The sequence below is a fragment of the Taudactylus pleione genome, unplaced genomic scaffold (genome assembly GCF_031769625.1).
Source record: "Taudactylus pleione unplaced genomic scaffold, aTauple2 ptg000582l, whole genome shotgun sequence".
NCBI lineage: Eukaryota > Metazoa > Chordata > Amphibia > Anura > Myobatrachidae > Taudactylus > Taudactylus pleione.
In genome coordinates this window covers 895093-911369 of record NW_028284984.1, presented here as the reverse complement: position 1 = coordinate 911369, position 16277 = coordinate 895093, and the positions used below count along the sequence as shown (strand labels likewise).

The following is a 16277-nucleotide window of genomic DNA, read 5'->3' as shown; positions in this document are numbered from 1 at the left end:
CACGCCTCCTCTAAATGGTCCACCAACTGACCCGAAAGAGGTAAGACTGTGGCATCGCCCTTCACATCTTTGAAAAAGGCATACTTAGATTTAGCCGCTGGGGGAACTTCGTCCTCAATCACCAAGGCTGTGCGGACCGCCCGAATAAGTCCAGGAATATATACTTTGGACTTAGCATCAGCGTCCTTAGTATGGAGAGGTTCCTGATCGTAAGGATCTAGAATCTCCCCATCATCAGACGTCCCTTCGTCATCCTCATAAGGAGCGGACAGAGACGCCACCGGCCTTTTATGAGACCGCATCACAGACTCCCCTTGCAACACATCCGACAAGTGCTGTACAGAACTTGTCAGGGAGTTAACCCACGCTGGCTCCTGAGAACCCGGGAGCGGGGAAATAGGGAGACTGTGGGGTACCACCAATTGTCGTGGGAACCCCTGCATGGGTGACGACACCACAGACTGCTGGGACAAACCCATCGGAGTAAACGCGGGCTGCGGAGCTAACTGGCCCACTAAAGCTGTTAACGCCTGAGCGAAACAAGCCCAGGGCGGCTCCTGTACCGATGCTGTAACCGTAATAGGCCGCGCCATGGACAAACACTGCCGGCAAAGGCCCTCCGCGCTACCCTCCCCCTCCGCTAACGGTACTTTGCACGTGGTACACTGTAGCCGGAGGGGAAAATCACTTTCAGACATGATGGCACCACGTATGTGACCTCTCTCACCAATTAAGTATTAAATAGGCGAGAGACCACCCTGCAGCACCGCACCGCAAGGGCTTTAGCAGAAAGAACAGGGACAGTAATAAAGCTGACAGTTTAGAGAAGAAAAGATTACAGGCAGCAGCGCTAGCACAGTCACATACAATGCAGAAAAATAACAATTCCTGCACTAACAGCGCTGATCACTCAACTACACAGACACAGGGCCTGGTAGGACACAGCGCTGCATACACAGACCTGACCACAGCGGAGGAGAGGTATGCGGGGGGACCCAGACCACGATGCTTCCGTCCAGCGCTTCCAGCAGCGTTCACCATGCGTTCTGGAGAAGATGGCCGCCGAGGAGCAGAGAGGAGGCTGGCCTGGGGGAGGAGCGCTGCCACAGGACCAGTCGGCAGCATGCAGAGAGGGCTGTGTGCAGCGGGGGAGGCGCCGGCTGTGAGACAGGGAAGGCGCGCTCCCCTGGCATGCATTTAACCCCTGGGACGCCGCAGCGCTACCGCTCTGCTGCGGTCCGCTGTCCCAGGGGGTAGTGGAAGCGCAGGTTGGTCGCCTGGCTCCACGCTGCAGCCAGTCCCCAGGGAGCCCCCTGCCTGGGGACTTAGGACCATGTGATCAGCAGGGACCCACCGCGGGACCCCGCTGCTTACCTCTGTCCCCCTTGAATCCGGCCATGGTCCGGAGCATCTGGGGTCACCGCTAGCTGTGACCCCAGACGCCCACCAGCATCCCCGGATCAGTACCGGCGTTCTGGTACCGGCGGGGTGTAGGGAAGACAGCATGGACGTCAGGACTGACTGTCCATGCTGTTCATCCAGATGTGCAGCCACAGCTGCATGAAGAATAAGCTTCAGGGGCTCTTCTAGCCCCCACTCCAACAGGTGCACCCGACTCCGGCCGGGCACCAAACTAAACTGAGGTGCCTTGGCCCGGGGGCGGGGTATAGGAGGGGGACCTAGTGCATCCTGGGAGGCTGAAAGCTTAACTCTTTGGTGCCCTGCGACTGACGTCACACCTATACCCCCAAGGTATCCTGTGGATACCCTATGGACCCTGAAGTAGAAATATATATATATATATATATTGTGATAGGATCACTGGTAAAGTGGTCTGTGGCAGGTACATTTGTCCCAGATTCCTGTCTTTTGTGTTTTAAACCCCCAGGATAAAGTCTGCAGTGTAGCAGGCTTGAGTTTCAGCTTTTTGAAAAGCCGGTTTGGGACCTGGGGGTTGTGGGTGAGAGAGGAGGGAGGGCTCCACCCACGGCCACTCCAGGTATTGGTTCTCGCAGCCTGGTAACAGGCTTGTTAGTTTTTCACCTGAGAGTGGCCAATATAAGCCTAGTGTGTTTAGGGCTGATTGTCTCACCTGGGAGAGCAGACAGGGAGTTTGCTCAGAGACACTTGGATACCTAACTGTGAGTGTTGTGCTGTGCTTTTGTTGCTGGCAAGGGCATTAGGCCCTGCCAGGTTCTGGTAGTGAGGGAACTACCTGTGAAGTTAGTGCCCCGACAGGGCTAGGATTTATATTTATGTTTTCTTTATGTTTCTGACATTGTACAATAAAGACTGGCGCCGACCAGCTTGTACTTGCATCCAGACTGGTGTGCTGCTTCCCTGCTGCTGTGTGTGTGTAAGGAAGGAGTCCTCTACCCAGGAGAGGGACCCCCTAACCTAACTGGGTCACAATATATATATATATATATATATATATTATACACACACACATATATATTATACACACACATATATATATATTCTTGACACTGCAGCTATTATATATAGACGTTATAATTATAAATAGGCATGCTATATTAGATGTTCACTTACTGTCACTCACATGTTCGCTGCTGGTCCTGGCTGGCTGCAGGCGCTGGTCCTGGCTGGCTGCAGGTGCTGGTCCTGGCTGGCTGCGGGGCTGGCAGCATACAGGCTTGAGGCAGAGCTGTCAGTGATGAATGACAGCTCTACAAAGGCTTATGGTAGGAGCTGCTGCGGCTGGGCATGTGCAGCAGCTCCCCCGTCGGCCATTTTCATTTAAACTTTAGTACTCCGATCGTGGCAGCCAGGCTGGGGCAGGTGAGTTAAGGGCGGCCACATCCCCCCTTGCATGAGAACCACCATGGTAGTAGCAGCGGGGTGGGTGCGGGGGTGTGGCAGCGGCGCATGCAGGGATGGGTGCGGGAGTGTGGCAGCGGCAGGGGGTGCGGGCATCAGTGTGCAAGTTTTGGTGTCACCCCCTTGGAGGGTGACACCCGGTGCGGCCCGCACCCCCCTAGTGACACCACTGCCCTAACCATCCCCACCCTGCACCCTAACCCTTTCCGATAGTGCCTAAACCTAACCTTACCCCCTTAGTGCCTAACCCAACCCTTTCCAGTGGTTCCTAACCCTAACCCACCCCCCTAGGGGTGCCTAACCCTAACCCCCACCAAAACCTAACCCTAACCCCGCTACACTACCTAAACCTAACCCACCCCCCACCCCCAGTGGCTAACAGCTAAGGGCGCCCCGGACTTACCTTATTTGGGCTGGCTGGATTCCGGCGTCGGTATTTTGACGCCTATCTTAAGTCCCGTGTCGGGCTTCCCCCGTCGAGATTTAGACTGGCAGAATCGTGGGCGCCGGTCTCATAACTACATCCCGTCCAAATGATATCCATTAGAATCAAACATCCCATTGACAGTCTGACATACAAAATGTGTCCCGACCTCAGTGTTTGAAAGACTTAACACAGCCTTCTGTTATGCATCTGAATATACAGTTCTCAAAATAATTATATTATTAATATCTTATATTTGTAATGAGCCACAAAGAGTCCACAGCATCGAACATTGGGGGATACAAAATAAGGCTTACAAAACTAGCATAATGACCAAACATCCTCTATTAACATAGTACTTTGTATTGCAGAACAACTACAGATTACACAGTGAGCATGAGATAATGAGTAGCATTGTGTATGGTGGAGAACAGTGCAGGAATGGGCACCATTGTGAGGTAATCCTCTGCCCAGGAGGATAAGTGTGAGAAATAGGGTGAGAGATGCTAACAGCTGAGGCTGGAAGAGTTAGAGCTAAGGAGGTATGTAGGATAGTGCAGGCAGATAAGGAGGGAGGGTCATGCTCATTAAAGCTAAAAGGTTTAATGAGAGAGGGAGTAGGTGGTAGTTTGCCAAAGAGGAAGCGGCATGTTTAGAGTAATAACACTCGCACAGGTAAAATGCTGCAAGGAGCATTAAACATGTGTTGGGATCCCAGCGCCAGCATTGTGAGCTCTACATGATCACATATTGCCTAATTCTGAGTCGCATGACACTGCGACCGCTTTAGCCATAGTCGCGTCTATGACTATATGATATTGCTATTCCAAGCCCTTCTCTGGTGTACAAGCGTGCAGCTAAATGCGCAAGGGCTGGGACACAAACTTTGAACGGCTGTAGTTAAAACAATACCACTTTTGCGGTAAGCCCATTGAATTCAATGGGCTTACCGCTGATTGGTTGAGAGAGCCATCTGTCACATCTCTCAGCCAATTAGCGCTTGCCCATAGACTTCAATGGACACAGGAAGGAAGGACGATACCGGCCACCCCCTTGCACTAACAACGCTGCCCCCTGCTGCTGCCAACACCGCTGGCATCCCATGCTGCCGACACAGCCAACACTCTGCACTGAGGACACTGTCAGTACCCCCACAGTGCTGGCACTCCTGCACTGAGGACACCACTGGCATTCTCACACTGAGGATGCTGCCGACACCTCCGGACTGAGGACACCACTGGCACTCCCACTCTTCCAACACCGCTGTCACCCCGTTCTGCCGACATCACCAGCATGTACACTGCTTGCTCCCCCGCACTGAGGACACTGCCGGCACTATAGACAATGCTGTCACAGTAAGTGCACTATTGGTGTATCCAACCCACACTGGATTCGACCTGCACTGTATCCAACCCACACTGTATACTGCACGGTATCCAACCCACACTGTATCCAAATCACACTGTATACTGCACGGTATCCAGCCCACATTGTATCCCGCACTGTATCCAACCCGCACTGTATCCAACACTACATGCGACCTGCACTGTATCCAACCCACAATGTAACCCGCACTGTATCCAAACCACACTGGTTCCAACCTGCACTATAAACTGCACTGTATCCCAACTGCACTGTATCCAACCCACACTGTATACCACACTGTGTCCGGCCTGCACTGTATCTAACCCACACTATATCCGACATGCACTATAAACTGCACTGTATCCGACCCGTACTGTATCCCGCACTGTAACCAACTCACACTGTACCCCACACTATCTGACCTGCACTGTATTCAACCCACACTGTATACTGCACTGTTTCCAGCTTGCACTGTATCCGACCCGCACTGTATCCGACCCGCACTGTATCTGACCTTCACTGTAAACTGCACTGTTTCCGACCCACACTGTATCCCGTACTGTAACTGACTCACACTGTATCCGACTTGCACTGTATCCGACCCGCACTGTATCTGACCCGCATTGTTTCTGGCATGCAGTTTTTATGGTTGGGGAGATTTTGGAGAACTGCTAAACATGAAGGCTGTTTGATTGGGGCTTTACATGGGCATATAGTGCCAGTCATCAGTGGCCCAGCGCCCCCAGAAGAGAAATATAGATTGGGCACTGAGAATAGGCATGTGCTGGGGTCATGTGCACTTGTGCAGGGGGCATTCATGTCTGCTGTTGCTATTTACACATGGTTTTGTTTGCTGCTTGGTATCTGCGACTACTTGTTTTGAGCAAGGATATTCCATGCACGAGTATTAGTAAATTTCGGTATTGTATTGTTTTCTATTGAACGTACTTGGGAGTTAGTTTGATTGGTTATTGCTAATACAGTACTAATTTGCATAACATTTGTAAATAGAAATAAATGCACTGTGTTTGTGCCGCTGCTCTGTTGGTTGCTTAGTTTAGCCAGCCAGCCTTTGGCCTATGTTGGTGAACAATATTGTGAGCTGTGAGGTGGTCAAAATTGACTGGAAATGACTGGAAATTAATGTTATTGAGGTTAATAATACTCAAGGAACAAAAAAGGCCCACATTATGTTTTTATCCAAAAAAATAAAAAAATATAGATCCAAAACATAAACATGTCAGGATGCTTTGTAAAATAAGAATCAAAACCAAAACACAAAAGTTAATCCAGATCCAAAGCCAAAGCCAAAACACGAGGGTCGGCGCACATCTCTATTTGTAACTAGCTGGACCCAAGTCTGGACCCTGAAGCAGGGTTGCCTACCCTCCCGATTCGGGCGGGAGCCTCCCGATAAACGGGTGCAGCTCCCGCCCCCCCGGAAAGACAGGCCTCCCGCATGCCGCCGATCCCCTGTCTCCCCTCCGCCAGTACCTGATAAACCCCCTTCAGCGGGGGGCCTCTGACGCGATTCGCATCATTTTGGCCCCGCCCCCTGCTTCACAATGCCTGTATTTCGGCATTGTGTAGTGGGGGCGGGGCCAAAATGACGCGATCGCGTGGCCCCGCCCCCTGTCACACCCGGAAACTGCCTTCAGCCCGCCCGGCCACGCCCCCTGTTCTGCCAATCTGGCTGCTCCCTCCCGGAAGGAGCAGCCAGATAGTCGGCAAGTATGCCCGAAGTACACCTGCTGCCTTCATTTTTTACATTGTTCTCACCTATAACTTGGATAACGATGCAAACTAGGAGTAAATGACAGTGCAGGTAGTAAATGACTATCATACTGTCAGGAACAGACTGACTCACAGAATAGAGGGCCTGATTCAGAGCCACTTGCAAAAAGCGAGCGCTCGCTCTGAATCAGGGCGGCCGCTTTTTTTTTTAAAACCGGCCTCCTGGCTTCTTGCATAGCTGTGGGTGACCACCCACAGCTTATGCGAGCGACCAGGTGATGGTCGCGACCATCGGGCTTGCGACGAGACCCTTGTGGTAGTATCTCGTTCCCGCAAGCCCCAGTGAGCTTCCGGCTCTAATAGAGCCGGAAGCTCACCACTGACATCACTCGTGATGTCAGTGGGGCCGCCCCCAAATGGCAGGTGTTTCTTAGGGAACACCTCCGTTTGGCCAGCCACCCCCTCGACCCGCCTACCAAACGGGGCGAGCTGTCGATCAACATCGACAGCCACCCCTTTTGGATGTGAGCACCGGAGCGAGTGATTTCTCGCTCGCGCACCTGCAGTGCGCACGCTGTGTGTGCGCACTGCCCGGCCATCGACCCGCTTGCGAGCGCATAGCACTTGCGAGCGGGTCTGAATCAGGCCCAGAAATCAGTATAGATTCCAAAATCAGTTGAGGTTCAGAAATCACTGCAGAATGGAGGGGGTGATTTGGCTATGGACGGATATGCTACCACATTACACCTGCGATAGCTGTAATATGGTAATGCAGCAGGAGGCGTCACACCTCCTGCATGCATTACTGATATGAGCTGCATCCAAGGACACAGCATCGGATCGTCTGCGATCCCTTCGGCTTGCTGAGTGACCATGGGGGTCACGCAAGCTGGCCACCGCAGATGAGTAAATGAGGCCAGGAAACCTGGCCTCTCACGCTGCCCCCTCAATGGTGGCGATGTACCTCCATTTTGGGAAAAGGAGGCAGTCACTGCCTGTTCCCTGCCCAGAAATGGCAGTGGACTGTCAATCACTGACAGGTCGCTTCTGGACTACGTGCAGGACCGCAGACCCGTACTGCACATGCACAATACAGATCAGGCGCATGTGCAGATTCACGTTAATAGGGAATCTGTGTGATCCCTCTCACTGCATCCACAGCTGATTCACCCCATGAAATCACTCTGCAGACCAACATTGAAGACCATGTCTAGCAGGCCTGCCATCAGGGGGGGAATCACGGGACTGGAGTTCCATTGCTGGACAGAAGGGAGCCCTCCCACAGTGACACTGAGTGGCTGTGATCAACCTCCCCTGCTGTTTGTAATCTCTGTATGCTAAACTTTGCCAGGATCAAAGATTGTGGATTGATCATGCTGTCTGCCACAGTCTGAATGCGTTGAGTGTTGAGCTGCTCATCAGCCTGCAAGAGTGTGACACAGTGTGTGTATGAAGCCAGCCCTTCAGTCCCAGAACCTGTGTAATTCAAGAATATCCCAGTTTTATGGAATTGTGTGACAGTGTGTGGCCCTGACAAAGTTCAAAGCTAGTCAAAAACAACTACACCAATATGCCAAATATAGTGGAGCTAGGTAAAAAACTCTGGCCGTGCATAAAGGACAAACAGACAGACAGACATACACTCTTTATTGCTTATTATATATATGCAACAGGACACAATGTTTCTCCATAGCATTTAGACAACCATGCCACCTGTAAGTCATAATTGAAACAACATTTTGAACAAAATAAACTTCTGTTGGAATTTTCAAATACTGTTCTGGTGGTTTAATTTGACATGGTAAAGATTCCTGACTGAGGGAGACGGCTTCACTTGGCAACCAGAAGAAGCTATGTGAGGTGAATGCAACATTTGGAAGTGAGTAGTGGGGGATTTATGTCTAAAACAATCTTATTATTGTAAAGCTCAATGAAATATGCTGCCACTATATAAGTAAATGTTAATAACTAAAATAAATAAGCTGATGCAAAGAACAGCAACAAATCTATAGTATTTATTATGAATATTCCTTTATCTTATTACTTCTATATAAACCTTTATTTATCTGCTCTTTTAGGATCAGTCCCCTTACGGCTAATCAACGGACCTGGCATCTGTGCTGGGAGAGTTGAAGTATTTTACAAAGATATATGGGGATCGGTGTGTGATGACAGCTGGGATAGCCGTGATGCACAAGTTGCGTGTAGTCAACTGAAATGTGGACTTGCGTTGTCAGCCCCGACAAATGCATTCTTTGGACAATCTAATGGTACTATTTGGATGGATGATGTGAAATGTATTGGAACGGAGTCGGATATCTCTATATGCCCTCATAGTGGTTGGGGGAATCATAACTGTGGACAATTTGAAGCTGCCAGTGCTGTATGCTCAGGTAACAATAACTGATTACTAGTAAGAAGGTATGATGCATTAAAGGAACTACCCTCTGCCCCATAAACCTAAAATTATATTTGATGTGTTGCAGAAGGGGATGGACAGTACATATGTCTTTCCTTACCAGCTTTATTTACTCCAAAAATATTCAGATGTTGGACCATGGATGCTGCTATATTTCTGCAAAAGTGCAACCCAAGTACCAAGGCACTGACACGAATCACTAAATACTAGAGATGAGCAGTTTGGTTTTGCAAAAATCACAAAACACCCAAAATTGGGGCTTCAGAGTAGAACCAAGTGCCGGCTTTTGTCTTCCCACTAAATTGGGATCTGAAAATGAGGCAAATTGTAATTTCCCTGGAAATCTCGGATCTTGCATGTTTTGGATTGCATTTAAGAGTCTCTCCCTAGTGATCAGGTGCCATTTCACACAGAAGAGTGTATGGAGAGGGTGTGGGATGTAGTTGTGCTTCGATAGACAGCATTAGAGATTCCATTAAAGAGAGTTGTTGGTAGATTGAGTGGGTGGGAAGAGTGTAAAAGAAAGACTGCTGGCATCTTTGTCACTGTGTATGTGTTTGTTTGTCAGACACTAGTTGCACCTGCAATCCAGTGCAAACAGGCTCTTGAGTCTGTTAGGACTGCACTTGAAGTGAGCTGCACTTATGAGGGTTGCTCCAAAAGTCTGTGCCTGACCATAATTAACAGAGAAATTTAAGTTAAATTACAATTATTTTTCAACATTTACTTCAATACATTTCTCCAATCGATGCTCCAGCTTGAGCGTGAGTGTGAATCTCAGTGGGCATCATCTTCATTTGTAGATATTTAATGACGGCTCAGATTTCAATTTACTCCATTCTTCAGTGTTCTTCCTTTTTTTATTGTTAGTGATGTTGTTCCCGACTTTTATTGATGTTGTTCCCGACTTTTAGTGATGTTGTTCCCAACTTTTTGCAGGTCGCACATAATTTACACCTCCCCATACCTGTCCCACATCATTTACACCTCCACATACCTGTCCCACATCATTTACACCTCCACATACCTGTCCCACATCATTTACACCTCCACATACCTGTCCCACATCACTTACACCTCCACATACCTGTCCCACATCATTTACAACTCCACATACCTGTCCCACATCACTTACACCTCCACATACCTGTCCCACATCATTTACACCTCCACATACCTGTCCCACATCACTTAATTTTACACCTCCTCATACCTGTCCCACATAATTTATATCCCCACATACCTGTCCCACATCACTTACACCTCACCATACCTGTCCTACATCATTTACACCTCACCATACCTGTCCCACATCATTTATATCCCCACATACCTGCCCCACATCATTTACACCTCCACATACCTGTCCCACATCATTTACACCTCCACATACCTATCCCGCATCATTTACACCTCCACATACCTGTCCTACATCATTTACACCTCCACATACCTGTCCTACATAATTTACACCTCCACATACCTATCCCGCATCATTTACACCTCCACATACCTGTCTCGCATCATTTACACCTCCACATACCTGTCTCACATCATTTACACCTCCACATACATGTCTCACATAATTTACACCTCCACATACATGTCTCACATCACTTACACCTCCACATGCTTGTCTCACAAAATGTAAACCTCCCCATACCTGTCTCACATCATTTACATCTCCCCATACCGGTGCCACATCACTTACACCTCCACATGCTTGTCTCACATCATTTACACCTCCCCATACCTGTCGAACATCATTTACACCTCCACATGGGCATCACTTACATTTACACCTCCCCATATCTATCCCAATAATTTACACCTCCCTATACCTGTCCCACATCATTTACACCTCCACATACCTGTCCCACATCATTTACACCTCCACATACCTGTCCCACATCATTTACACCTCCACATACCTGTCCCACATCATTTACACCTCCCCATACCTGTCCCACATGACTTACTTTTTCACCTCCCTATACCTGTCCCACATCATTTATACCCCCACATACCTGTCCCACATGACCTACACCTCCCCATACCTGTCCCACATCATTTACACCTCCACATGCTTGTCTCACATCATTTACACCTCCCCATACCTGTCCCAAATATTTTATACCTTCACATACCTGTCCTACATACTTTACACCTCCACATACCTGTCCCACATCACTTACACCTCCCTATACCTGTCCCAAATCATTTACACCACCACATACCTGTCTCACATCACTTACACCTCCCCATACCTGTCCCAAATAATTTACACCTCCACATAACTGTCCGACATCATTCACACCTCCCCATATCTGTCCCACATCATTTACACCTCTCCATACCTGCCCCACATCACTTACACCTCCCCATACATGTCCCACATCATTTACACCTCCACATACATATCTCACATCATTTACACCTCACTTACACCTCCCCATGCATGTCTCACATCATTTACACCTCCCCATACCTGTCCCACATAATTTACACCTCCCTATACCTTTCCCACATCACTTACACCTCCCCATACCTGTCCTACATCATTTACACCTCCACATACCTATACCACATTATTTACACCTCCACATACCTATCCCACATCATTTACACCTCCACAAACCTGTCTCACATCGCTTACACCTCCACATACCTGTCCCACATAATTTACACCTCTCCATACCTGTCCCACATAATTTATCCCACCATTGAGGTTTTTAGAGAAATTCACCTGAAAACTGACATGCCTTTATTGGACAAATTTTTGGTAATTACACCTTTCTAAGGGGTATATTTACTAGAATTGTGTCTGGCTGAGATTGCATTCACGTGTGGGTTTTCCCTGATTTTTAAACTCGGAGATTTACTAAAGGCAAACATGATTGCAAATACATGATCCTGCACAAAAATATACGACCAAACACACAAATAGAAGTCAATAGACCTTCGAACCAACAAGCGTGTACTCTCCCTAGTCAGGAATACAACTAACGGCTTTACTTAGAGTCATGTTTAAAAACCCAATAGAACACGGAGCAGAATAGAAGTAATGAATAAAAGTGCCTGTGAGCAGCATGTTATGCAGAAGCACTGTACACGTCAGTGTGATCTGTGCGGTGCTTTTGTGTGTTATACTGTAGGTGAAATAAAGAAATGTTGTGCACACCCCCTCCAAAAACAAAGCCTGCTCTAGGCCTGTTCTGGTACAGGACAATCAGGGGAAAAACTGGCTTGGGGTTCCCCCTATTTTCCTATAACAAGCACCGGTCTGAACCAGCCGGGGTTGTAATGCCAAAGCAGGTGGGCACACAGCATGTACTCCCCCCTGCCTAAGCATTAACCAAACCCAAACTGGTCAACCCAGTGTTGTCAATTCTAGGAAAGTAGGGACCCTACAAATAAAATGGGCTACAGTATCGTTAATTTTCACCAGCTTTTGTAGAAATTAAGTTATAATGAATAGAGCCCTTAATGACGGGGTTATCTATAGTAGAGATCACCAGCTGGTGGGTCTCTCATAAAAGGACAAGGGTGGTTTTGTTTTGTTTAGCAGGGGTGGCAGGAGATGGAGGATTGCTGTTAGTTGTAGCTTAGATGAGTGGATCTTTTTGTTCGGTTATTTTGTAATCTCACCCAACTAGGTACAACCCGTGTTCTGTGCTTGATACAAATAAAAGACAACCAAACTTGTATTTAACTTGGACCTGTGGACTATTTTGTTTGTTACTCTAAGTGATACCTGCCAGACCGACCTGGTAAAGGAGCTGCTCCCATACAATACAGTGTTTATCAAGAGGAAATAATTGCAGAACAGAAAGCTGACCTGTTGCCAGAGTAGACAGACACACGGATTGTGTATACTGTAGTCTAATAGCCTTAATTACATAACATATGACCTAAGCATTATTCCTGAATTCTCAACAGATATAGGTGTGTTCAGGTATAAATCCAAAGTACAAAATGAAATAAAGAACATGAAAGGACAAGAAGTTCTGCTGTATAGTGTGGGACTACTATGGCACAGCGGCCTATTCATCATATGATAAGTGGTCCGGTAACCATGCGGAAATGATAGGTTACTGGGCTATTCATCATTAGGGGTCCAATAGGACCTCCCCGGGCTTCAGCAGAAAAAAAAAAAAAGAAAGTTTTTGGAGTTTGCTGCCGAGAACAAGTGCTATCTTCAGACGGCGCTTGCTCTTGGATCCCTGCTCCTTCCTATGGAAAGGAGTTACGGGGATGCGAAGAGGGATCAGAGCAGATCCCTCTGCCACCTCCTCACTCCCTCCCTGGTGGCTTTACGCTTGCATGACCCGAGGTCACGCATGCGTAGCCGGGATGACGGGTAGCAGGTAAGTAACGCAGCTACAGAAATAGCTGCGATACTTTCCACTGGTACAACTGCTTTTTGGAGCAGTTGTCCCATCACCAGAGCAATGATGAATTGCTCCGGTGTCACGTTTACCCTGCTGCGAGTTGGATACTTAAATATCCCTCGCAGCAAGTTCAATCCTTCATCATCAGAGGCCATATAGCCTTCGATGAATAATAGGCCCCACAGTATTATATAGAACAGTTTTCTCATGTAGATTGTTGATTATGGGGCTGATGCAGAGAATATATGCAAGTTTGAGAAAATTCCTTCCACATTGTGTAAAATCACCTACAGTATGTGCAGAGTTGTGCTTATTGCTGTGGTCAGACCAAATCCTATCTATATGCTTGGTTTTATAGTCGTCATCATCATCAATGTGCACTTGCAACATCATATATCTGGTGCCAAAGATTCGCCTGAAAACAGGTATAATTATGTATGTACACAATTATGCCAGCACGCCCTCTCTGCCTACGTGTGAATAACCAGTTACCACTGTAGCCAAGGGTAAATACCTGGCTTACTGAGAGGATAATGTATATATTTTAGGGATTTATAATTGTTTATGTAGCTTCATGGTGTATTATTTTTGTATACTTATGACACTGGGGTTGCTGTGCGGCACCCCAGTAAATGGATACCTAACTGCAGATAATAGTTAGTTGTTTATACCTTAAGAATATATATATATATATATATGATAGGCATAGTAATGTTTATTTATGAAAATAATTATTTATGGTTGTTTTACATTAATGTAAGAAGAATGTGAGGGGAGTATGCGTATGAGGAGGATAGCCAAGGCAGTGCTGTAATTTTTTATTTTTCTCTCTCTCACTCTCCCTGAAGGGATAAGAATGTTCCAGTAAGCCACGAGCGGTCACCTGACCATTAGCTCGCGCTGTGAGCGGGAAAGGAGAGGTCACACGGCGTTAGTGTATGGCTATAAAAAGGCTGCACATAGCGCTAAAAGGCAGAATGCTGTTCCCCCCTCCAGTGCCTGTTCAGCTACTCACGTAAGCGCTGGAGAGCGAGAGCGCTGGGTAGTAAGAACGGAGGCTAGTGAGAGGCATCCTGGTACTGTAGCCGCGCTGAGGCTTCCGGTGCCTGGGAGGACGTGGTCATCCGTGACCAAGCACCAGCGTCATAGCTGGGAGGCGCCGGCAGCAGTGACAGGTTGCCGGCGTCAGTGCTGAAGGAGGAGCCGGTGACCGCTGATTGGGAGCTGGCGGCAGTGCCAGGGGAGGTACCAGACGCGGAAGAGAGACGCCGGCATCAGCTGTGTCTGAGCGCTGGGGGAGGATCTCAACGGCTCAGCGGGGCACAAGATCTAGAAGCCCCTTTTCTGGCGGACAGAAGGGTGAGAAGCGGTAGTTGCATCAGGTCTCCCCACGTGAGTAGCAGCAGCAGCGCTGCTCATATAGACACTTGTGTGTAAATCCATCTTCATAAGCTCAGATCAAAGCACAACTCATTAGCAGTAGCCATTAACTGAACTCCATTATTACAAAGCTGTCTTTCTGAGGGGAGGAACATTAACTATGTACCTTCTGGACCATAGAAGGTTTATGTAAAATTATAAGGATTAACCTATTTTATGCAAAGAGGTTACTAAATTGAGGAGCAGCAGGTAGAGGGTTAAAGTCTACTCCTCTGCCTCATGTGCTGTGGATTTTCAAGCACAGATTAGTTTTCAATAAGAGAGAAGCCTTAAACCAATGACAGTGGACACACAAGTTATTGAAGTTTACATTGCACATAGCCTTGGTTATTTCCTCAGCTATATAATCCCTACAGGGAATTTATTGTTATGTAATCCAGCAGGCAATATTGGACTATAAACTCACCAGACTAAATATAGCGCCTGCCGCAGCTCCTCAGGTTTACAGAGAAAACCATATACAGGATATTAATCTCTCACAGCAGGTTATACAAAGAGACTTAGATGGACATTTAACAAAAGACTATTTCAGCAGATTGCTCACAGAACTGAGTGAGAATAACCGGAAGTTATAGCTTGTTATTACAATAGGTATATACATATGGTATTTACAAAATGAAAACTATAATACTAAGTGTATTGCATTTGCATGGTCTTTATTTCTTCCAAATTACAAAATATATCTGATGTCAATGTACTGTGAAATTCTTACCTGATTTTGTTGCAAAGCTAAGAGATACAGGTTGGCGGACCTGAAGAAAAAGAACAGACCGAACAAGCTGGTAAATCTAATGTAATATTTATGCAGTATATTTAAAAGTGAAACCACAGTCAAACCTACACACAATATAAAGTTAAATACCACCCTTGAGGTTTTCCCAAGTAGACCATGTCCTTTTATACCAACCACATACTTGGGTGGAGGCACTGTTTAAACCACAAATACCATCATAAAGTAGGCCTGTGGGGGGATTGGCGGTCTAGTAACCTGGTCCCAGAGAGTATAAAGGGGGGTTACCCCACCATTACGCCCCTTTGTCCGCAAGTGGAGATGGAACTGGCTTGTGCACAACACGGCACAGAGCGCGGCCAGTGAGGAAGAAAGCGAGGTAGTCCGCAAAACCGACTATCGTTCAACTCTGCATTAGCCCCTGTATCTGCAAACAACCCTAACATTAATTAGTGCTTCTTGCTGTGATAAAAATAGATGTGTTTATTTTGGGTGGGTATGATATTACGGCTGTCGGGATGCTGCTAGTCAGAATACCGACAGCGGCATCCCGACAGCCAGGATCCCGACACCCATAGGAGTGAATGGTGAGTCATTTTCTAACCCCTACCCTAAACCTAACCCACCCTTCCTGGTGCCTAACCCTCCCCTTCTAGTGCCTATACCTAACCTCCCCCTCCCCGCACCCTAAACCTAACCTCCCCCCTAGTGCCTATACCTAACCTCCCCCTCCCCGCACCCTAGTACTAACCATCCCTCCCTACCTGGTGCCTAACCCTCTCCCTAGTGCCTAACCCTAACCCCGCTAGCTATTGCTACCCTCCCCCTGCACCCCGATACTTACCTTTGGGATGCCGATGGTCAGGATATTGGTGCCGGGATCCTGGCCTGTTGGGATTTCGGTGCCATTATTAAGACCGTCGGCATCCCGCA

General features: G+C 47.7%; 1 protein-coding gene across 1 annotated transcript in view; it reads left to right on the top strand.

Annotated features, from left to right (window-relative positions):
• LOC148481403 (uncharacterized) overlaps positions 1-16277 on the top strand; it is a 167103-nt gene that overhangs the window by 42300 nt on the left and 108526 nt on the right. The window contains exon 2 of the mRNA XM_088453534.1: positions 8443-8757. Within this exon, the coding sequence (XP_088309660.1) occupies positions 8443-8757 (315 nt within the window). The remainder of the gene's footprint in view (positions 1-8442; positions 8758-16277) is intronic.